The following is a 23,357-nucleotide window of genomic DNA, read 5'->3' as shown; positions in this document are numbered from 1 at the left end:
TGACTCTTAAGAGGGTCGATGACCACCACAACTTTAGCTTGGCCACTCCCACAAACACTGACTTTGCTATGAATTACATTAGTCAATGGTGTAGATGATGTAGTGTGTGTGTGTGTGTGCGTGTGTGCGTGTGTGTGCAGGTGTGAGTGTGTGTGAATAGAATAGCTCTTCCCTCTGGAGTGTTTGGTGTTTATGTGCTGAGGAGTGTCTCATCTAATAACACACCCTCCAGGTGTGTGTGTGTGTGTGCAGCACACACCTCACCCCTGCACTTCCCCCTCTCTCCACTAGAGGTCTGTAGTGCGCTCAGTCACTCCTGTAACGAGCCCCAGTGAGGACACAGGAAGCTGCATGGTGAAGCCCAGGATGACATGGTCCCTTTAAGGAGCCAGTCAACGAGACAACGCCATGAGATTGAGGCCGGGGGTGAGTCTGGGATCAATAGTAATCATGGGGGCGGTTGCATTGAACTGATCACAGATCAGTCAGTTTTACCTCAGGTTTCAACCACAACACTGGGGCAGATACCGGCTGTCTGATACAGAAGAAAATAATAGGTGTCAGACAAATGCTGTTCTGATGTCCTACGGTTCGTATATCAGAGTCAAAAACAACTTTATAACATTAAGGTGAAGGAGGTTAGCAGAGAGAGAGACAGAGAGATAGAGAGAGAAAGAGAGAGAGAGAGAGAAGGAGAGAGAGAGAGAGAGAGAGAGAGAGAGAGAGAGAGAGAGAGAGAGAGAGAGAGAGAGAGAGAGAGAGAGAGAGAGAGAGAGAGAGAGAGAGAGAGAGAGAGAGAGAGAGGTTGGGTACAGGAGTGTACAGGGGTTAGGAGTGTACATTCTCAGGAGAGAGGATAATCACAACTTCAGAAACAGCCTTTCTGGGAGAACCACTTGGCTTGAGCACAAACACACGTCTCACCAACAGAGCCGGCCGTCCCTGCAGATAATGAAGGAATGAATCTCATTACCCCTCCGCCACAGAGGAGCTGCCAAGCTTTACATGAGGCTAACGTCCACCAGGCCAGCTCCACCGTCCAGATACACAATGCACCCAGACAGCAGAACACCACAGGAAGGAAACTAGCGAACTATTAACATTTACATTTACATATATTCATTTAGCAGATGCTTTTATCCAAAGAGACTTACAAGAAAGAGCTTTACTAAAAGTGCATAGGTCAATGATCATAAACAACGACATAGCCCCAAAATAGAAAGGAGCTATTCAAAACACTTCAGGGGCTGAACATAGCATCTTAAGACAGGGAGATGTAAATAAGGTGCAGTACATTAACAATGGCTAGGAGTGATACGGGGTTGACTATGTATCGTGTAAGCCACAGGTAAGACTGGGTGAAAGGGCAGCTGGATAAGAGACAGTGTATCATAAAGCCCGTAGAACAGAACAGGTCGATTCAGGCACGGAACGCGAGACACTACCGTAGTCATACCCAAGTCCCGGCCCCGCCCCGCCTATATGGATCTGCTCTGATTGGACAGAGCTACCTAGGGCTCCTGCCAAGAGCTCATTTAGAGTGAGTGGTGTTGAACAGGGTGTTCCTGGCTGGAGAGCCTGCAGTGGACCCACCGAACCTTGTGTTGGGGGGGCAGGTGAGGGGGGGGCAGGGGGGGACGGGGGACGAGCTGGCAGGGCCAGCTGTGGAGCTCAGCCAGGGCCTGGGAGCGCGACCACCTGACATCGCAACATCTCTGCTACAACGCGTCGATGCATGCCTGCAAGGTAGCACTACGGGCTGGAAGTAAAGCAGGTTCAGAGCAGTTCGCTATATCACTGCAAGGTCGAAAACGGTTTGATTCACTTCAGCTTCCACATTTTAGGTACATTTACTGTTTGAAATGTCTTTGTTGCTATTTTGTTTTTCACTGAGTTTAGTTTTTAGCCCTTTTAGCGCCCTGTAGCATAGCAGCTAACACTGTAGCATAGCAGCTAACATTGTAGCATAGCAGGTAACACTGTAGTATAGCAGGTAACACTGTAGCATAGCAGCTAACACTGGGATCCTCCATCCACTCCTTCACAGCAAATCTCAAAGTGTTAAATTAACACCAGGAGTGTTTATACAGGTCCACTCTTATCATCATGAACACTTCTGGTGTTAAATGGACACTTGGAAAGTTCCTGTTTACACTTAAGGTGATGGGGAATTGTGCTTCTTGCAGATAGATGTAGTAGATAGTTTGACAGATTTCAAGTATATGGTCTACAGTCTGTAAAAATGACTCCTAACAACTAACAACCAGCTTCCTGGTCCCTCCTGGGTGTGGTGTGTCCTGGTGTGTGAGTACCGCCCTGGTGTTGGTGACAGTACTGACGGTGTGTTAGGGAAAGAAACACTCACCACTTTGTCCTCCTGTTGTCACAGCAACCACATGGAAGAGAAAGCAGAGATACATCATTTACATTTACATTTAGTCATTTAGCAGACGCTCTTATCCAGAGCGACTTACAGTAAGTACAGGGACATTCCCCTGAGGCAAGTAGGGTGAAGTGCCTTGCCCAAGGACACAACATCAGTTGGCATGACCGGGAATCGAACTGGCAACCTTCGGATTACTAGCCCGATTCCCTCACCGCTCAGCCACCTGACTCCCTCCTGACATCAGTACATGTCCCCTTCCTGAAGTACCAGTCGGCTGTGACATCAAAATGTACATGAACACACTAAGTTTAGGTGATACACGCATTCTGAAGGAAGCATTCTGAGGGAAGCATTCTGAGGGAAGCATTCTGAGGGAAGCATTCTGAGGGAAGCATTCTGAAGGAAGCATTCTGAAGGAAGCATTCTGAAGGAAGCATTCTGAGGGAAGCATTCTGAGGGAAGCATTCTGAGGGAAGCATTCTGAGGGAAGCATTCTGAGGGAAGCATTCTGAGGGAAGCATTCTGAAGGAAGCATTCTGAGGGAAGCATTCTGAAGGAAGCATTCTGAGGGAAGCATTCTGAGGGAAGCATTCTGAAGGAAGCATTCTGAGGGAAGCATTCTGTCGTGGAACATCTATACCCCACTCTTCGTTGGATTGATTTTCAGAGTGTGTCAGTGCGAGTGTGTGTGTCTGTGGGGGAGGGGGGGTCATTTCAAAGCCCCCCTCCCTGTTCCTCCCCCTCCAGGTGTCCTCTACATGCTGTGCTCAGCAGGGGGGAGTTCTAATGAGGACGACCCGTGCATGTGTCAACCATATGTGACGTGTGTGTGCATGTACAGTATTTGTGAGTGGATGTGTGCGCCTTTGTGTGTGTGTGTGTGTGAGGTCATTAAATACCACGCTCTGGGTGGTGTCGCCCTCTTAAGAGGCGCCCTGGTGACGCAGGCTACCATCACTCCAGTTTGTCTGGCCCAGCCCCGCCCCCCCAGAGCACCAAAGACTCAGACACCTCAGAAACCACCCGTCTAATGCCCAATTAACCTTTACCAACCTCTACCTGGGCCACACACAGACAGACACACACACCCAAACACAAACACACAGCTCATCCTGTTTTCCAACACCTGTGGCCCTGCCACTGTCTGCTTGGGTGACAAAGTGTGTCCGCGTAAATACCGGATGGTGTGTGTCATTGTGTTCCACGGCGCGCGCGTGTGCCGGTGTGTGTGTGATCCTCACCGTGTTGGAGCGCAGGGACACTCGTCCTCCACAGCGGGCGCAGAACTTGGTGTGGCAGTAAGAGCAGAGGTGACCACAGCCGTCCGCAAACTTGGTCTTGTGGCAGACGCCACAGGTGGGGGCGTCGTCCCGGGACTGGGTCCCCGTGCTGGCCGTGGCCTGGCGAATCACAGTCTCCCTGTAGCTGCACAGCTGCTGCTGGATACCTCTGGAGAGGGGGGGGGGATCAGAGAGAGAGGTAGAGGGGAAGGGAGGGAGGGTGGTGAGAGTCAAGAAGAGACAGAGAGTTGTAAGGAGAACGAGGTGAGGAGATGGTGGAGTATGGACAGAGAGAGAGAAAGAGAGAGAGAGAGAGAGAGAGAGAGAGAGAGAGAGAGAGAGAGAGAGAGAGAGAGCGGGGATGAAGAGAGAGAGGAGGAAGAGGAGTAGGATGAAGAGGGTATGGTCAAGTGAAACGAGAGATGAAGTGACAGAAAAAGGAGAGATGTGGGGGAGGGAAGAGAGCAGGACAGAGGGGAGAGGAATGGAAAGGAGAAACAAAAGAAAGTTAGTCCCAGAAGGCCTTGCCACAGAAACTATCAAAAAGAATGACTCGCCTTGTTGTACCACAACAAACCACAACACTGGAAGCATGTACCCAACCAGCTCTGATTCCAATGACCAGTTTCACACACTCTCAATCTTCACTACATTGTGGACCAGGTACTTATTGTACTTTGTTTTGTTTGTTTTACATGCATGATTTATACATTTAAAAGGAGTAAGAACAAATCTTACCTCATCTTACTCAGCCATGGTTTAATTTATAATTTCAGGCTTCTTTTACATGACATGTTATCTTACACGGCATTATTATAAAATATGAAGCTAATGTAGAAACGTCTAATCTAAAGATAAACAACAAACGTTTGATAGGATGACATCTGGGTACTTACAGACAGGAAGTAAAAGCTGCAGCCTCCTCCCCCATCAAACCAGCTTTAAAGAACTACAAATCCCAATAGCATTCGCACGAGAACACTGAGAGATCTAACATCCAATTGTCTAGCACGTCCTGTATGTCCACATGCTGATGAAACAATCTGATCCCCTGTCATGTCTCCACACAAAGACATCACATTCAGGAACTGTGGGAGTCCTTCCAACCTGAGCACCACACAAACACACACAACTCTCTTCAACTATCCCTCACACGCACGCATCGCACACACCCACGTGCACACGCCTCCACACTCTCCCCCTTCAGCTTCCTGTCATGTCGGCAGGTCTCCTGGTTCCATGGCGGTGCCTGCTGGGGGGTAAAGGTCGCCCAAAGACCACACACCACTCACTCTCATCAGGGTTCACTTCCTGCTCCCCGGCTCTCGCTGCGTCCCACCACACTGCACACGCTCTGCCACGCCCCGGCCAATCAGGCGCATCCATCACTTCCAGGGAGGAAGTGGCCCATGCAAGGAGGAGGGATGGAGGGAGAGAGAAAGACAGGTGGTAGGACAGAAGAGAGAGAGAGAGAGAGAGAGAGAGAGAGAGAGAGAGAGAGAGAGAGAGAGAGAGAGAGGAGGGGGTACTATACATTTAAGGGGAGATCTAAGAGAGATTTCAGCTTTTAAGATATGTAAAAGAGTTTGACAACGATCTCATTAAGAAAAACCCAGAAAATATTCAAAAATAAGATACAAGGTTACACCAAAGTGAGTTGAAGCTTCACTTTTCTACCAGAAAACACACACACCCAGGCATACACACACACATACCCACACACACACCCAGGCATACACACACAGACATACCCACACACACCCAGGCATACACACACATACCCACACACACCCAGGCATACACACACACATACCCACACACACCCAGGCATACACACACATACCCACACACACACAAGTATTCAGGCATACATGTTCATTTATCCTCTTTTACTGTAATACATTCAATACTTCTCCTTTCACGAGAAATAAAAAATAAACCCTTTGTGAAATGCTAATGAGCTTGAATGTGTGTTCTTACAACAAACAACACACAATTCACTGTGGGAAACATCATTAGCATAAACCGTCCCTTAATTAAGCTATGCTTCACTAACGAGCTGGCCAGGAGTGTGATGGTGCTAACATTAACACTACAATCCCCTTAAAGCACCACACTTGGTGGCGTGTGTGTGTGGTTTAAAGTAAAAACTGTCATCAGCAAATCAAGTTTGGTGTGTGTGTGGTAGTATTACATGTCAGTTTGATCACATAGTAAGGAAGTGTACAAGGCTTCAGCTGTACTAACAGACCCAAGAGGAAGTCTTGGCTCTGTTTCTCAGTCCCACCCTCGGGACTGAACAGTGAAGTTTGCTGGCCTGTTACTATTGTGTCTCATTATTTTCCTAATCTCTCCACAACAAGGTGTGCAAATAACCCTTCAAATTACTCGAACGTTTAAATCAACCACCAAAAAAAAAACCCGGAACGGAAAAAGTCCAAATCCGTCTCAAAGTCTCAAATCCCACAGTCAAGTAAGAAGCCAGGTGGTCCACACTCCGATCCAAAACGCTTCCCAAAGACAAAGACTGGAAAAAACTATCTAAAGTGAGAATGTGGTACAGAGAGAGAGAGAGAGAGAGAGAGAGAGAGAGAGAGAGAGAGAGAGAGAGGGAAAGAGAGGGAGAGAGGGAGAGAGAGAGAGAGAGAGAGAGAGAGAGAGAGAGAGAGTAGAGAGAGAGAGAGAGAGAGAGAGAGAGAGAGAGAGAGAGAGAGAGAGAAAGAGAGAGAGAGAGGGAGAGAGAGGGAGGGAGAGAGAGAGAGAGAGAAAGAGGGGAAAGAGAGAGAGAGAGGGAGAGAGAGCGAGGGAGAGGGAGAGAGATAGAGGGAGGCCTGGAGCTCTTCCTCGTTCGGCCAGCCCCTCTCATCACTGCGCCTGGCGTTGACTCCTCCCAATCGGAGGGGGGAGCGCTGGACGAGGTGAGACGCGAGGCGCTGTGACAACCACCCAGCGTGTCGTAACTCAGCCACGCGTCACCCAACAAGGACGAGCGTGGAGCGTACAGGACGGCCCTGTCATCCATCAGCAGAGCCTCGGCAGGGCATCCCTGTTGCTGCTCGTTCACACACACACACACACACTCAACCACACACTTACACACACACACACACACACACTCAACCACACACTTACACACACACACACACACACACTCAACCACACACTTACACACACACACACTCAACCACACACTTACACACACTCACAGCATCTATTCTCTCACGCACACGTTTCATGTTAACACAAGCATGTTGACCTAATCTACATGTACACACAAACGCATGCATGCTCATGCACGCCAACACAACAAGCTCACACGCACAAGCTGCTCTTACACACATTAAAGGGGGGTGGGGTGGGATGGGCTGGGGGAGGGGGGTGGGGGGAGTTGGGTGGGGTGGGATGGGATGGGGTGGGGTGGTGGGGTGGTGTGGGAGGGTGGGTGGGTGGGGGGAATTGGGTGGGGTGGGGTGGGGGGGTGGGGTGGGATGGGATGGGATGGGGTGGGGTGGTGGAGGGGGGTGGGGTGGGGTGGGAGGGTGGGTGGGTGGGGGGAATTGGGTGTTGGTGGATGGTAAGCTTTCGTATTTCTGCTACCAATCCGAAAAAAAAAGTATACACATGGCCAATCTTCGCTGTGTTTTACCTGTTTACGGACACAACATTGGATGTTTGAAAATAACCAGGAAGAAAATTGCAGTAAAAGGAAATTCCAAATGAGGTTTTATTTGAAACTATGAGTTTCTAATTTAGAAGTACATTTTCACCAAAAAAACGGGACAATTCATGTCCTAGGAAAGTTAGTTATCGACTGCACCGATGTTAACCAAAACATGAATGACATCACAGTGACGCGATTCCCAGCCAACTTGAGATTGGACTAGCAAAAACGACAGGAACATATAGTACTTTCTTTCTCTCCATCTCTCTGCCTTGTATGTGGATCTAGTGAGTCACTCTCGCTCTGTTGGTGAATCGCTCGCTCGTCTGGGATCGATATTCAAAAAGTGAACATGAATCAAACAACAACGAGAGATTGTCAGCGGTATCCGAGAGAAAATCTCCTCTCAGTCATTTAGAAACCAAGCTCGCTCTCTCTCCTCTGTCGCTGTACAGGGGGCAACACCCACATGATTGATTCAGAATCCCATAACAAATGACCTCCATTCCCTGCTATTTGGGAAATTGCAAATTGGGAATGGGTGCCAAGAGTGGGTCCCTAAAATGATCTGACTTACTCAAGCTGACAAGAGTTGGAAGCACCAGGCGTGTGTGTATGAGGGGGTCCGATAGCTGAGCGGTTAGGGAGTCGGGCTATTAATCAGAGTGTTGTTGGTTCAATTCCCGGCCTTGCCAAATGACTGTGTCCTTGGGCAAGGCACTTCACCCTACTTGCCTCGGGGGGAATGTCCCTGTACTTACTGTAAGTCGCTCTGGATAAGAGTGTCTGCTAAATGTAATGTGTGTGTGATTTTTTTCTCCAATATAGAGGTTATGTTAGCTGGGTTGGTGTTAGGGTCTTGATTAAGGGTTAGGCTCTCCCACAAGAACTGGTAGGAATACTCCAAACATGCCAAGTCTACCACTGCTATTTGTTCAGTCCTCGTGAGTCTCCCCGACACAGGAGTGGAAAACAGACTTCAGTGTGCAACTCTGCTGACAGGTGCTGTAATGCATGGATGCTTACCGTGGTGCGGCCTACTAGCCTGTCCCCACCCTGGGTGGCACAACCATATGGTACAGAGGCCACACACTGCCTTCACACACACACACACACACACACAACACACACAACACACACATACACACACACACAACACACACATACACACAACACACACAACACACACAACACACACAACACACACAACACACACAACACACACAACACACACATACACACACACACACATACACAACACACACACAGTCTCTCTCTCTGGCAGAGGCCGTATTCCCCCAGAACTCCCTCCCTCCCTCGTTTCCGCCGGAACTGTCTTCATGCTGAGCAACGCGGGAGTAACTCCACCTCCCCCCCTCCATCCATCCGTCCCTCTTTCCCTTCCTCCTCCAGCGCTTACTCGCCCTCACACACACACGCCAGCGCCCGCTCTCTCCTTCCCTCCGAGTCTCTTTTCCTCTTCATTACCTCCTCAGCCCTCCTTTATCCCACTCCTCTTCTGACTTCTCCATCCGTTTCTTAGCCTGCTATAACCTCAATGTTCCTCATTGTCTCTCTCTCTCTCTCACCCCCCCCTCTCTCTCTTTTTTCTTTTTCTCTCCTTCCCTCGCTCTGTGGATGTGCACACATCACACACTGTCACGCTGTTTGTTCACCCTTCTCATAGGAGATCTCTTTCTTTCTCTCGCTTTTTCTCACTCTCTCTCCCTCTGTTTACATTTCCTGTTCTTTCTGTCTGTCCCTCCCTCCCCCTCTCCCTCACTCCCTTCCTCACCCCCTATATTATATCTATATTTTCAGATTCTCAGGCACTAAAAACATGAAATAAGAAAAGCTTTGATAACAGTATTTTCCAGGTGTATCTTAAGGATGAGACTCCAAAAGAGGCTTTTAATGAAGGTAAGAAAAATCGCTTTCTATCCCAAGAACACCTGTCTAAAGACTCACTGTATAGATTATGGGTTTAGCACCAAAAAACTCTTAGTGGGTGAATGGACAAACATTAGTCTTACATAAATACTGCGTACATACTGGCCTAGATGGTCTGCTTCCATGACTGAGTGGACATTCAAGCACCCCAAGGCTTCGAGACAATAACATTTACAGTACTGCTCAAAAAAAGAGAGATAGGGAGGGAGGGAAACAGACAGAGAGAGAGAGAGACTGAGAGAGAGACTGAGAGAGAGAGACTGAGAGAGAGACTGAGAGAGAGACAGACTGAGAGAGAGACTGAGAGAGAGAGACAGAGAGAGAGAGACTGAGAGAGAGAGAGAGAGAGAGACTGAGAGAGAGACTGAGAGAGAGACAGACTGAGAGAGAGACTGAGAGAGAGACTGAGAGAGAGACTGAGAGAGAGAGACAGAGAGAGAGAGACTGAGATAGAAACCACTCGAAAAGGCACTTGGCTCAGTCAATAACATACCTCATTACTTACACGCCGTCACAGGCTTGAAGAACCTAAATATACACACACACACACGTACTGCACACACACACACGTACTGCACACACACACACACGTACTGCACACACACACATGTACTGCACACACACACAAACACACACACGTACTGCACACACACACACAGAGGCACACACACACGTACTGCACACACACACAGAGGCACACACACACACACACACAGACTAGTAATTAGCCAGATACCTAAGGAAGTCTATTTTTACATCATGTTTTAGTCTTTATTAGACAGATAAAAGACAGTCGGAGAGATAAAGGAAGGGATGGACAGATAGAGAGAGAGAGAGAGAGAGAGAGAGAGAGAGAGAGAGAGAGAGAGAGAGAGAGAGAGAGAGAGAGAGAGAGAGAGAGAGCGATGGGAAAGACAGATGGAGAAAGCACTAGAACCAACAGCAGAACTAAGTGGGTAGTGTGTTCCCCAGACAGTGTTCCATATGGACTGGCAACACAGCCAGCTACCTTCCAAAGGGTGGGCACCATCCACACACACTGACACGCTCACACACACACGCGCGTGTGCACTCATACATACTCATACATATTCAGACATTCCAAAATAGTTTTTTTTTTTTTTTTTAAGACAGTCTGTCCACAATATTTTTGTTTCATTTAGTTTTTACTGTGGGTGTACACAAAGGGTTTCTTGGCTTTCCACCAACACTTTGTTGTGTTGCATTTGTCAACCCTGCGATTGGCCAGAAAATGTTTTCTCTGCTTCGTGATTTGCTGTTATTCAACTTTTCTAAGAGTCTATCTTTCACGATGGGACGACAATATAGAAACACTAATAAGAAGTGTTGACCGCAAGAGTAACGATCATTTTAACCACTGAGTCAGAGTACGCAAAGCGTTCCATGACACAACAGGAGGGGTGTCAAAACGACAGACACAAGAAACAGACAAGTTGTGTACATGTACTTTTTAAATGACCATAACTTGCTCAATTGTTAACCGATTTTGAAACGGTTTGATTTGTTATCAACGTCAGAGATGTCGTTATGCCACTGCATACTTATTTCTATAAAAAAAAAACAAACATAATTATTCATAAGTATGCAGTGGCATAACGACATCTCTGACGTTGATAACAAACCAAACCGTTTCAAAATCGGTTGAAAATTGCGCAAGTTATGGTCATTTAAAAAGTACATGTAGCACCAACACAATGTTATGGGTGAGCGAGTTGACTGTAGGAAGATGGCCGCCATGTGCGGACGTTCGACTCGTTGGCCGGCAACGCGAACGAGACATCTACCCTTTATATATATCTATGGTAGAGGGGCCGACAGGGCTGCAGTACTTATGCATGTGCCAGGGAACCATGAGAGCTTGACCTCTCTGTTTATGTTTCAGTCTATTTTAGAGATTATCATCAGTAATGCACTTCAGGGTCCCTCCCTCGAGTTTGATTGCTTTGGCCTTTCGTGAAACTCTGCATCCTGTGTGTCACAAATGTTCTTCTTTGATTAACGAATATTAACAGAGCCATTGCATTGCAAAAGCCATATCTTATCAATCAAATTTAAAATAAGAATTTTCTTCACCATATTTATTAAATCTGCTTGATATCAAGTTGTCAGGTTGATTTTCATTTAGATATAATATTTGGCATTCAGTAGATAAAAAGCTATTTAGCCAACAGATGAAGCTCTGTAACACAGGTCCTGTGTACAGGAATAGGTTCATATTTAGCTTGTAAGAATTCTATATTGTTATGACTATTATCTTCGTCCTGAACCCTGGGCTCGTGGTGTGATGTCATAACGATCGTCATTCTGGGATTCCTCAGGGAAGCAGATGTGCTGCAGATGATTTACCCCTTAATCCCCATGCTCTCTGATCCTACCACACACACACACGCCCACACACACACACTCACTAAGACCCATTGTGTATTCATGTAAACACTTGAACAAGCATACGTGGGCTATGTTCTTAAACAGACAATCAAGCTCGAAGACATACTTTATCCTTATCTGGGTAATAGTCTCTACTACTACAAATAGCAGGTATAGCTCACACAAACACACAAACAGTCTCCCCATACTGAGAAAACACTGCTTTCATATACTACCACAGCATATACTGCACAGTGCACAGAAATGCCCCCAAGGTATCTTCGATCATTGCTCAAAATAAAGCGTTTGTATTAAAGGTGATGTGAAACATACTCCTGTACTCTTCCTATCTAGAGTTAATCTGGCAAAGTAACGGCTTCTAAATCAACAATGATCTTTCCAACCACTTTAAAACATACTAACCATTGGAAACCTTTATTCAACACTGATTAAAAAAAAAGAATTAAAAAAAATCCCTATTGGCAGAATAACTGGTATTGTCTGTCAGGTGCCTGTACAAAACGCAGACTACTTCAGCTGCCCAGGCATCAGGAAGGGATGGTCTCCAGACTGCCCACCCTCATACCGATCAAGCGCCAACACGCCACTGGAGAATCATCAAATATTCCATTTCTACACAGCAACTCCAATACAACTTAAAAACCGTCCATATCAGAGCTGAACGCTTGCACACATGGCTGCCTACCAGCCATCCCATAATGGCCTATTAGTTGCCTATCGGCGGCTAGCATTTGGCAAAATCGTCGGCGTACTGCCGTTTGGCTCATCGGCTTTGCTGTGTCCCAACAGCGGCATGGAGATCAGAAGGAGGTCTCCTGTTCTGTCTGGGCCCAGATTAGCGTATGCTACAGCCACGTGAGAGACACTGTCCACTAGTGTTGTCGTCAGTACAGTACTGGGCTGTATGGACATCACATTAGAGAGTCGATGAATCATTTCTGTCAATGAGTTATTTAAATTTCAAAGACATGCGTGATTCAGGCATCAGCTTTGGAGCATAGGAAACACACAAACAATGATAGGCACACGCTCGCACACAAACACACACACACACACACAGGCTCACTGACAATTGACTTGACAACAGAGCCCTCCCTAGAGCCTCCTCAGGTCTTGCTCTGCATCCACAGTAGCTTAACCAAGTATTTACAAGATGCAGCGATATAAAGTGATTCCATGGCAGTTCAATAACACCCTGAGATCATTAACAGACCAACACCCTCCTCTCTCTGAATAGCGTCAGACTCGCTTTTGAACGGCATGCCATGGAACAGCAAGACTGCCAGGCGTCCTGGCGTGTGCACGTGGCCGTGCACATGTCCATGCGTGTGCCCGTCTGCACGTGTGTGTTTGTGTGACACTCCTTGTGGCTGGTGCTTAACCGCCGTGAACACATTCAACCCCGTTACAACCCGTTCCCGGCATGTCCATTGTCCTGTGCCTTGTCGAACAGCCCGGCTAACAGGGTCATGTGATTTGAGGTCATGTGATTTGAGGGGCGGCTCACCTGACATCGTTTTGCTTAGGAGGCTTCTTCTGTCCTACGAGGTTCACTGTCCTCGCTTGGATGGGTTTCTCCTCCCTGTGGGAAACAAGGCAGAAGACAGTGTTACCGTGGCGACGTGGCATTTAGACGTCCTTCTGACGCAAGACACGTTGTTTTAAACTTTGGGTCGACTGATTTGTTAGTTTTTTATCGGATACTGATTTATTTAACAGTTAATTTGATGTTGGACCCCGTGATTTTTTGGATGTTACAGTATGATGAGGACACAGTGTGCTCTTCGATTATGTTTATGTGGGAGTCAGGTGGCTGAGCGGTTAGGGAATCGGGCTAGTGATCTGAAGGTTGCCAGTTCGATTCCCGGCCGTGCCAAATGACGTTGTGTCCTTGGGCAAGGCACTTCACCCTACTTGCCTTGGGGGGAATGTCCCTGTACTTACTGTAAGTCGCTCTGGATAAGGGCGTCTGCTAAATGACTAAATGTAAATGTAATGTTTCGTCAGATATCTGAAACGTGCATGATGTTTGTTAATCTTGATCCATCCAGGGATATGCTCGCACAGCCTTCAACATAACACAAGCAGCCTTGTCTAAAAATGGAAGGACTGACATAGCTGCTAAAACACCATCTAGTTGAGCTGTGGTTGGGTGGGTGTTATTCAAAGGTTTGCAGCTCAGTTGAATCTGTGTCATAGCATCCTGCTGTTCTATCCTCACAACTTCAATTACACTGATTGTGTAAAAAAAAACTGATGCATGAGCAAGATTCGAAAAATTCTTAGGTTTCAGTAATACTGGGATGTAACCCCACACCGTTTCACACCCCACACACCTTCACACACACCACAGTGCACACGTCCCATGGCTGTGCTCTCCTGGACACATCACACAAGCCAACACGCAACAAGACACTTGAAAAGGCCAGTGGTAGAAAGTTAGATACAGAGCAAAGACACAGAGCAGCCAAATGCTAACTTTAAAACATCCAGACTTGAAACAATGATCTAGAGATGTTTTGTATTTTTTTCCAATCATTTTCAAATGCTGTATTCCACCTCCCGCACATACACACACACACATATAAAAACAGACACACACATTCCTGAAATGCCCCATATTGCATTATTCTCTAACATTATATCTGACAGACTTAGGACAGCGAATGACTATAGATGCCCAAATAGAGAATTCTACTGTGTTTCATCACAGCTAACCACCTATATCCATATTAGTGGATTTCAAAGGTTTTACAGTCATGGAAGGGATAAGGTAATAAGTATCAGTGCGGTAATGGATTTATATGATGTGATGGAATCGTTTATGCCTTAGAGGACCTCTGTGTGGGGAGAGAAAGTTGTGTGTGTGTGTGTGTGTGTGTGTGTGTGTGTGTGTGTGTGTGTGTGTGTGTGTGTGTGTGTGTGTGTGTGTGTGTGTGTGTGTACAGATGCCTTTACACTAAAAGGCCTCTGTACATTATAACGACAGGACTGAATGATATTGCCTTCATATTCATGATTGGACAGAAAGTGATGCAAATATATTGGACATGGTCCTTTAAATGCACTTATTTAAATGCGATGAATCGATCTATCGTTCTAGCTGAGCTATCGCTCCGCATAAAGGCTTAAAATAGAACACAGATGTGAATCTGAAAAAAAGCTTCCTTTTAGAGGGTCCGTGTTCTCTCTCCATCATGACAGGGAGATACGGTGTGCTTTGACGTCATATCCACTCGATACGGCTATGTGTGTGTGGAATGAGTTAAATATAATACCGGTCACAATGACAAACCGCCGAGATTTTTGTCAAGACAAACAGCCAAAAGATGCGATTCCTTGCGCGTGTCTGTATGTTTGGTAACGTGAAACGTTTGTCGATCCATCCTTATTCTACCGTGCGGTTCTAACCATCCAATGTTACACTTTACACTACATTCCTTTAACGCCAGCCCTCCCCTACAGCCGGGTTTGGTCTGTGCCAGAGTGCTGGCCTACATAGGGCCAATATTCTCTACCGCACCCCGTCGCCAAAGCAGTGATCACGCGAACAGCTGTTGAGTGAGAGCCTGAGATGCCTCTGGTTTTAAATTCATACACAAATAACAAATGTATCTCAAAAGTCGTTCAATTTACAATCACACAGTAAGCAACAACCTCCGGTATCCCAGTTGTGTATAGTTTCTTGCAATGTAGGCTATTTAGAAAGGTTCTGGAAGATTGTAATGTTTTATGCAGTTCTGTATGGCAGAGATGGGTGTGGTTAAAAATTAGTTGTATTTCTCTTGATTCGCGTCCGGGCGTTCTCTTACACCAGCGTGTGACGCGGCGGCGTGTCTCAACCATAACACACCCCTTTCTCTCACACTAACCAAGTTAGACCCCTGTCGGAGATGACCCAGCACACACACGAACAACTCTCTCTCAATCTTTCACACAACTAACATCCTCTATGTCTCTCCCCCTCTCCCTCTCTCTCTCTCTCTCTCCCCCCCCCCCCTCTCTCTCTCTCTCTTACACACACACACACACACACACACACAACAAGCAGGGGCGTCTCAGCTAGGTTATACTCCCACCTACCTGGGTTATACTACAAGAATATATAGAGAAAACAGTAACGGGTAGTCTCATGCTGTATGCATGGATGGGCAGTCTGTGCACTGGCATAGAATCAAAACCACTATGGAGGCAGCGAGGGGTACATAAACGGACCCACACAAGTTCAACTGATGTGGCCAAGCTCAGTACACTCCGTGTGTGTGAGTGTGTTTTCGTGCCAAGCTCAATACACTCCGTGTGTGTGAGTGTGTTTTCGTAACGGTTTGGGTCAATTACAGATCCGTGGCGACCTATGGAAATAGTATGGTAGTGTGGGCTACCATACCGCTTTCTCCATAGCGGAAATAGACTCTGTCTCTCTCTCTCTCTCTCGCACTGTACACACACACACACACTCACTCTTTCGCTCCTCTTACTTTAACATGGCCTCCTCCTTCGCCTCTTCATCTCGCTGCCGAGCCAGCACGGCCATGATGATCTTCCTCTCCTCCTCCGTCAAATGGCTCAGATCCGGCTCCGGTATAGAAGCCGGCGCGACGGGTGGGCGCGGGCCGCCCCGAGGGCCCACCGAGGCGGACATGTTCTCCCCCCTCTCCTCGGCGGCTCGGTTCACGGACAGGAATCCCGCTGGCGGAGCCCACGGATCACGACATGGCCCACGGACAAAGCTGTGGCTCGGACAAGTGTTGTAAGGTTCCCATGGTGTCGAGCACCCACGGTGGTGGTAGTGCTTCGGTTCCTAGTCGCCTTTTTCTCTCCTTCTCCCTCTCTCTCTTTCGCTCTTCTCTCTTCTCCCCCCCCACCCCCCGCCCGCCCGCCTCTCCCCTCCACCTCCAGTTACGGGGAGCCCATATCTCCGGCGGATGATATCGCTCAGTCACCGGGGAAGTCTTCGTTTCTTTCGCCGGTGGAGAGATGATCCCTGGCACTTGTATGCCGAGTCGGGCTAGCTGGCTGCGGGGCGAGGCGGTTCCTTGTTTTCCACCGCTACAGCGCTCCGTTGCTGATGCTGCCGCTGTCAGGGAGATGGAACCGTCAATGGGACCGCAGCCCCTCAAGCGCGCGCACCTTTTCGCCGCGTGAGCGCGCAGCCCTCATTTCAGAATGGGGGGCTCACCGTAAGAGGCTCGCGCAAACGACTCTCTCTCTCTCTAACTTCACCAATCCTTGCGTGCTAGAATGACGCGGGAGCCTTCCCTTTATCTCCACCAGCAGTAACACACTTCTCTTCCTGCCAGGGCTCGTGCGACAAGGCGATTGTTGGTTGTGCTTGTGAAATCGGGTGCCAGCTCTTTTTCTTTCTTTTTTCACAAATTCATGTTATATTATGGTCCTTTTCATATCGACTGGCTGATCAAACTACAGATATTAAGAACAGTTTTCCTGGAGCATTACAACATTTTCCGAAACGCTTTATTTGGAAGAAGCGGCACAGCCTAGCCTATTTTCAGCACCAAGGAGAGCGCACTACAACAGGAACGGAAGCGAGATTGCTCACGATACTTTTTATTGTACACCTATCCTGGTCCTCAGGTGCCGCTGTCCTGCATGTTTTAGATGTTTCCCTGCTGCAGCACACCTGTTTCAAATGAATGGGTTGTTATCAATCTCTGTGGAAGCCGGGTAATGACCATTCATTTGAATCAGGTGTGCTGGAGCAGGGAAACATCTAAAACAGGCAGGACAGTTGGCCCTGAGGACCAGGATTTCCCACCCCTGACATATAGCAACCCTTATACAATATAATCTTCCCATACTTTATTAACTGTTAAGTACCCTTAATCTTTAGAATGCTCACTTTCAGTTGGTCTTAACCCGTATTCGAATATGTTGGGTCACGTGCGTGTCCATTGGGAAGCTGAAGTTTACTAGTTGGCTGACATTGAGGTTGACCATCCGAGACAATCCCACAATCAATCACAGTCCTTAGGTTGAGAATCTAAATCTGTTTCATTAGGGTTAGGGTTTGTCGTTGTTTGTCTAATCTTTAAAGGGAAAGAAAGAAAAAAAACGTGGTACCATTTGACTCTTGAAAACAATAATGGCATAATGTCATAAACTCGTAACATTTATGCAATCGTCCTCAAACGCATGGATAATAATCAAACGTAACTAAGTTTGATAACCATTTGAATTCAAAAAAGGCTGTCACGAATACACCTCTGGACTCGATAAAAGTCTTAGGTCTTCAAAATAAAATTGTATCCTGCTATGTCTTCTTAAGTTCCTAGCAACTACGGACAGCATTTTCTCTGTTCAACGTTTTCTGACACAACAGAACAGCGTAACATAGGACTTTTATTTTGACATCGTGAGTAGGCTATAAGGGTTTTCTCCTGACGTATATACCCTACTTGACCAATTGAAAGACTAGATTTGCGGACTCAACCTCGGTCGTTTTGCTTTCTGGTAAGAAATGTGAACATGCTATTTCTCAACTAAATTGTTGCATGCATTTTCATTTCTTTCAATGTAGCATTATTAGTATGTGCATAGATTATAGTACTGAAATACAGCATTTGAATGCTCTTACGGTTGGCATCACAGACAGTCATTCTGACTGCTCATTCAGTCGTGTATAAAGATAGAGGCTGTCGCTATTTATTGCGTAACCGGGGATGTTGTAATTTACACATTCTTGTATTGATGATAGGTTGTGGAAAGTTTTTTCACTTAACTACGAGTTACTCCTGCGAGTGTAACATTTTATACAATATTGTAATACAAATGTAAACAAAACTGTGTCGCTAGCGGTTTATAAATAAATGACAGCAATGCATTAACCAAAGTCACTAAATTACATTCTAGGGTCAGAGTCCAGTAATCCAGTGCGGGTAATGTAATCTGATACTATCATTCATTGTGTGTTCCTTTTCAAAAACAATTAAGGTAGAATGATCTATACCACGACTGAACAAAAAAACTATAAGAGATAAACCCTCACCCTTTGTTTCTGTCTTTCCTCACCCTCCTCCCCTCTTTACATTTACATTAAGTCATTTAGCAGACGCTCTTATCCAGAGCGACTTACACTAAGTACAGGGACATTCCCCCGAGGCAAGTAGGGTGAAGTGCCTTGCCCAAGGACACGTCATTTTACACGGCCTGGAATCGAACCAGCGATCTTCTGATTACTAGCCCGATTCTCTAACCGCTCAGCCACCTGACTCCCCCTCTTTCATCAACCTCTCCCTCCTCGCCTCTTTCATCAACCACTTTCCTTATACTCCACATCCTCCCCCGTCTCCCTCTCTTCACGTCCCGACAGCCCTCTCACCATGTTGCCAGTGTTGGTGGTCCACGGGGGGGCCGGTCACATCCCTAAGGAGAGGGCGGAGCTGTCGTGTGCAGGGGTGCGCGCTGCCACGCGAGGGGGCTACGCCGTGCTCCAGGGGGGGGGCAGTGCCATGGACGCCGTGGTGAAGGCTGTCTCCCTGCTGGAGGACAACCCTGCATACAACGCAGGTAAACCTCGATGACATCACCCCAATGACATCACCCCAATGACATCACCCTGTACCTGTACCTGGAAATCTCTTATTAAACACACTGGAAGGAGTATAGTGAGGAAATTGTCATGTCTAATTTCACGCCCTTTGGTACAAGTTGAGTTCCCTCCATCCAAAGGACGTTCTTACTCTACTCAGATAAATAACAGTTACGTTTCAACGTTTGGAAACGATAAGCGGCGCGTCATTCAGCCGTATCAGACACGGCTGAGAGGAAAATTGGATGGGGATCTAGATTGAGGCAGCGCTGGTTTTGATATGAGCACATGTCTGCATTATGCCTCATAGTCCTCCCACTCTATCCCACAATGCCTCAGGGCGAGGATCGGTACTGAACGCCAAGGGTGAGGTGGAGATGGACGCCATTGTGATGGATGGAAAAACACTGGCCAGTGGCGCTGTGTCTGCTGTTAGGAGAGTGGCCAATCCTGTCCAGTTAGCCAGGCTCGTCATGGAGAAGGTATAAACTTGGATTTAACAAAGTTAATTTTTTGGATTTAAGTAATTATTTCAACCAGCTATCACTGTCACAGCTATTCCACAAAGAGCTGCATCTGGTGACCGTTACACTTTAATGTTTTAGCCAGAAGGAAATCTAGAACACGCACACATTAACTTTGTCCTCACAGTGAGTGAATCTCGTTGTCTGGATGTCTGCACACACAATGCTAAACACGGCCCCTATGTTCCAGACCAGTCACCTGTGTCTGACGGCTGAGGGGGCCAGTCAGTTTGCCCGCTCCATGGGGGTGCCTGAAGTTCCAGAGGAGTCTTTGATCACAGACTACGCCCGCATGCGCTGGAAGAAGAACCTGGCACCAGAGGCCAACCCTGTGGAATGTCAGATGTGAGACAAAGCAAAGCCAGCAGAGTTTGATCGTGTTGAATTGGAGTGTGATAGATTTGGGTCATAACTGTAGACAACATGACAGATTGATTTATACTGTATCAGTAGCAAAATCCCATGGATTACAACCTGATTGTGATATTGTGGTACAGTAAGGTAGAACAGTTAAAACAATCAAACGATGAACAGAAGTCGTTTGTACTGTGTGTGTTTGTGTGTGTGTACAGTACATCCCTGCCTGGTTATGTGTGTGTGTGTGTGTGTGTGTGTGTGTGTGTGTGTGTGTGTGTGTGTGTGTGTGTGTGTGTGTGTGTGTGTGTGTGTGTGTGTGTGTGTGTGTGTGTGTGTGTGTGTGTGTGTGTGTGTGTGTGTGTGTGCGTGTGTAAATAAACCTGTGTTTCTCTTTTGTGTATACGTTGTGCATAAACTTGTGCATGTCTCTCTCTCTCTCTCTGCCAGGGGTAAGATGGGCACCGTGGGTGCGGTGGCGGTGGATGCCGAGGGCAACGTTGCCTGTGCCACCTCCACTGGGGGCATGCTGAACAAGATGGAGGGCAGAGTCGGAGACACCGCCTGCATAGGTGACACAGGACCCTGGAGGTCACGACCCTGGAGGTCAGGACCCTGGAGGTCACGACCCTGGAGGTCACAGTCGCTACACAACCTGACAAGGGGTCACACTTGGCCCGATGGCACAGCATATGCTGCAGAGTGTGCTGTTCTGAAAAGGACAGAGAGATTCAGTGGGATAGTGACGGCAGGGTAGGAGCCATTTTGCCTGTGGTGAAATATCTGTAACACCTCTGTCTGGGGAGAGAGTATCTGGGGAGGTGACCTTTGACCTTTAGACCAGGTTGAGGAATGTATTGTTAGTGAGGTGCCGTTCACTTCTAGTCAATGTTTCACTTGTTCCCTGAACACGTATATACTGCTGCTTCAGAGCGCTTGACCAGTACACACACGCACACGCAGGATATATGGGTGTATATGCCAAATACAACTACACACAGTAATACACAAAATCATTACAAATGCCCAAAACATCAGACTTAATTTTACACTGTAAATTAAGAACTTGCACAACAACCTAGACAACAACCAAGAAATAGACTCAGTATGCCTACTCAAACATGCTCACAGAAAGTGGTTATAATAGTTGGCAACTCAACTTACTAACTCAATTTACATTGTCAAAGTAGTGTTTTGTAAATCAATGATCAAAATAACTAACTTCATTTACCAAGACAGTCTCATAAGTAACTTCCTGTGGACCACTCCATGTTGTAGATAATTAAAGGGTATGCCAGTCTTGGTACAGTCTGTATTGTACAATATTTAGATCTGTACTGAATGAGACTTAAAACCTTAAGACCAACATCTGCTTGTTTATCTCGCCATCTAGAGGTTAAACTAAGTAATTACAAGCGCCTATTTTTTCGCTTGCGCTTTTAGTCAAGACAGGAGGCTTCCAGTGGGATTAGAGGTGCTTCTCGTCACACAGGATGTATCAGTGCCATTTACTCCTGATCTTTCTGTCATATTATTTAGAATATAGAAACTGATCGTGTGTGTGTGTGTGTGTGTGTGTGTGTGTGTGTGTGTGTGTGTGTGTGTGTGTGTGTGTGTGTGTGTGTGTGTGTGTGTGTGTGTGTGTGTGTGTGTGTGTGTGTGTGTGTGTGTGTGTGTGTGTGTGTGTGTGTGTGTCAGGGTGTGGTGGCTATGCTGATAACAACATAGGGGCAGTGTCTCCAACGGGTCATGGAGAGGCTATCATGAAAGTCACCCTGGCTAGACTCATCCTGTTCCACATGGAACGAGGTACTCTCTGTTACACAACATACTGCACACACAAACACACTTTATCTGGAATCATTGGTTAGAATGCTTTTACCCCTCCTTGTGTACCATTCCTTCATCCATCCAATCCTCCATCCATTCATCTCTCTCTCTTTCTCTCTGCTGACTGCTGTGTCTCTCTGCAGGTCTCTCTCTCCCTGACTGCTGTGTCTCTCTGCAGGTCTCTCTCTCCCTGACTGCTGTGTCTCTCTGCAGGTCTCTCTCTCCCTGACTGCTGTGTCTCTCTGCAGGTCTCTCTCTCCCTGACTGCTGTGTCTCTCTGCAGGTCTCTCTCTCCCTGACTGCTGTGTCTCTCTGCAGGTCTCTCTCTCTCCCTGACTGCTGTGTCTCTCTGCAGGTCTCTCTCTCCCTGACTGCTGTGTCTCTCTGCAGGTCTCTCTCTCCCTGACTGCTGTGTCTCTCTGCAGGTCTCTCTCTCCCTGACTGCTGTGTCTCTCTGCAGGTCTCTCTCTCTCCCTGACTGCTGTCTCTCTCTGCAGGTCTCTCCGTGGAGGCGGCATCAGACGAGGCGCTGGCGTTCATGCGGGCGAGGGTGGAGGGTCTGGGGGGCGTGGTGGTGGTGAACCCCAGAGGGTGCTGGGCGGCCCGCTTCAGCAGCCTGCAGATGGCCTGGGCCGCCGCGCAGGGGGACGCTCTCCACTACGGCCTGTACGTGGACGAACACTTCACACAGAGCATAGACGATCTACTGTAACACACACACGTCACTGTGAGCTGGGGAGAACACACACAGCATGCTGGAACAGATCATCCACGTGAAGGCTACTACGTCATAAACTGATAAACTGGTTTTCTTTGTCAAACTTCTTTGTCTACCATTTACATTATTTGGAATTATTTTGTTATTCTAATAATGACAATAAAGGTTCACAAAAACAAAAACACATTCTCACTAAACAGACATTTCAAAAACACGTACGTGTTGGAGAGTACGTGTTTCTGTCGAGGTCATGTGATCTATTCTACGCCAAAACCCCGTGGTATTAACATTTTCTATCCACTAGATGGAGTCAATCTAACGCTGACAAGTGAAACTTCTACACCACTTACATCCTGCAAAGCTAGGCCGAGTTAACATGTCTGTGTAACCATCACTGCTGCTTCGCTTGTTCGAAATATATATATATATTTAAAAAAACATAGAAAGTCATTCAGACTAGAACTGCAAATCGTGGATGTTTCGTTGCTAGATCTTGGAAGATTTTAATTAGGACCCTTGGGACATCGCCTCCAAATATTTCTCTTCTCCTTCACTGGCAGTCAAACTTTACTTGTCATTAGGAGGAGAGTAGGAATCAACAAGGACAGATTAAACCCGGAGAGAGTAGCTAGGAAACTGCCCTTCCTGCTTCGTCGCGGTCTATGTACCGACCATAAATCCCTATATCTGTATCCT

The 23,357-nt window shown here is 47.1% G+C and overlaps 2 protein-coding genes across 4 annotated transcripts in view; one reads left to right on the top strand and one right to left on the bottom strand.

Moving 5' to 3' along the window:
* Nucleotides 1–16,431, bottom strand: part of rims1b (regulating synaptic membrane exocytosis 1b) — a 39,216-nt gene extending 22,785 nt beyond the window's left edge. Inside the window, 3 exon segments of the mRNA XM_067236749.1 lie at nt 2,366–2,377; nt 3,628–3,835; nt 16,165–16,431. Coding sequence (XP_067092850.1) covers nt 2,366–2,377; nt 3,628–3,835; nt 16,165–16,328 — 384 coding nt within the window. The 5' untranslated portion in view covers nt 16,329–16,431.
* A 1,691-nt stretch (nt 16,432–18,122) lies between these two features.
* Nucleotides 18,123–22,764, top strand: asrgl1 (asparaginase and isoaspartyl peptidase 1). Of its 3 annotated transcripts, none has more exons than XM_067236263.1 (8): nt 18,126–18,157; nt 18,557–18,582; nt 18,753–19,213; nt 19,575–19,717; nt 19,950–20,104; nt 20,564–20,685; nt 21,812–21,922; nt 22,441–22,764. In XM_067236263.1, the coding sequence occupies exons 3-8, from the start codon at nt 19,027–19,029 to the stop codon at nt 22,653–22,655; spliced, it is 933 nt and encodes a 310-aa protein (XP_067092364.1). In that variant the 5' UTR covers nt 18,126–18,157; nt 18,557–18,582; nt 18,753–19,026; the 3' UTR covers nt 22,656–22,764. The 3 variants fall into 3 exon arrangements, with proteins under 3 accessions (XP_067092367.1, XP_067092364.1, XP_067092366.1); XM_067236265.1 differs by having other exon boundaries at nt 18,138–18,157; nt 19,017–19,213; XM_067236266.1 differs by lacking the exon at nt 18,557–18,582 and having other exon boundaries at nt 18,123–18,157; nt 19,017–19,213.
* The last annotated feature ends 593 nt before the right edge of the window (nt 22,765–23,357 follow it).

This window comes from Osmerus mordax, chromosome 5 (genome assembly GCF_038355195.1).
Source record: "Osmerus mordax isolate fOsmMor3 chromosome 5, fOsmMor3.pri, whole genome shotgun sequence".
In the NCBI taxonomy this organism is placed as follows: Eukaryota; Metazoa; Chordata; class Actinopteri; order Osmeriformes; family Osmeridae; genus Osmerus; species Osmerus mordax.
This window is presented reverse-complemented; position numbering and strand designations above follow the sequence as displayed.

Excerpts from the sequence above, each read along its gene's own strand:
- asrgl1 (XM_067236266.1), top strand. The coding sequence starts at position 19,027 with ATGTTGCCAGTGTTGGTGGTCCACGGGGGGGCCGGTCACATCCCTAAG. Across the intron at positions 20,686-21,811 it reads CGGAGACACCGCCTGCATAG|GGTGTGGTGGCTATGCTGAT; the intron begins GTGACACAGGAC and ends TGTGTGTGTCAG. Across the intron at positions 21,923-22,440 it reads CCTGTTCCACATGGAACGAG|GTCTCTCCGTGGAGGCGGCA; the intron begins GTACTCTCTGTT and ends CTCTCTCTGCAG.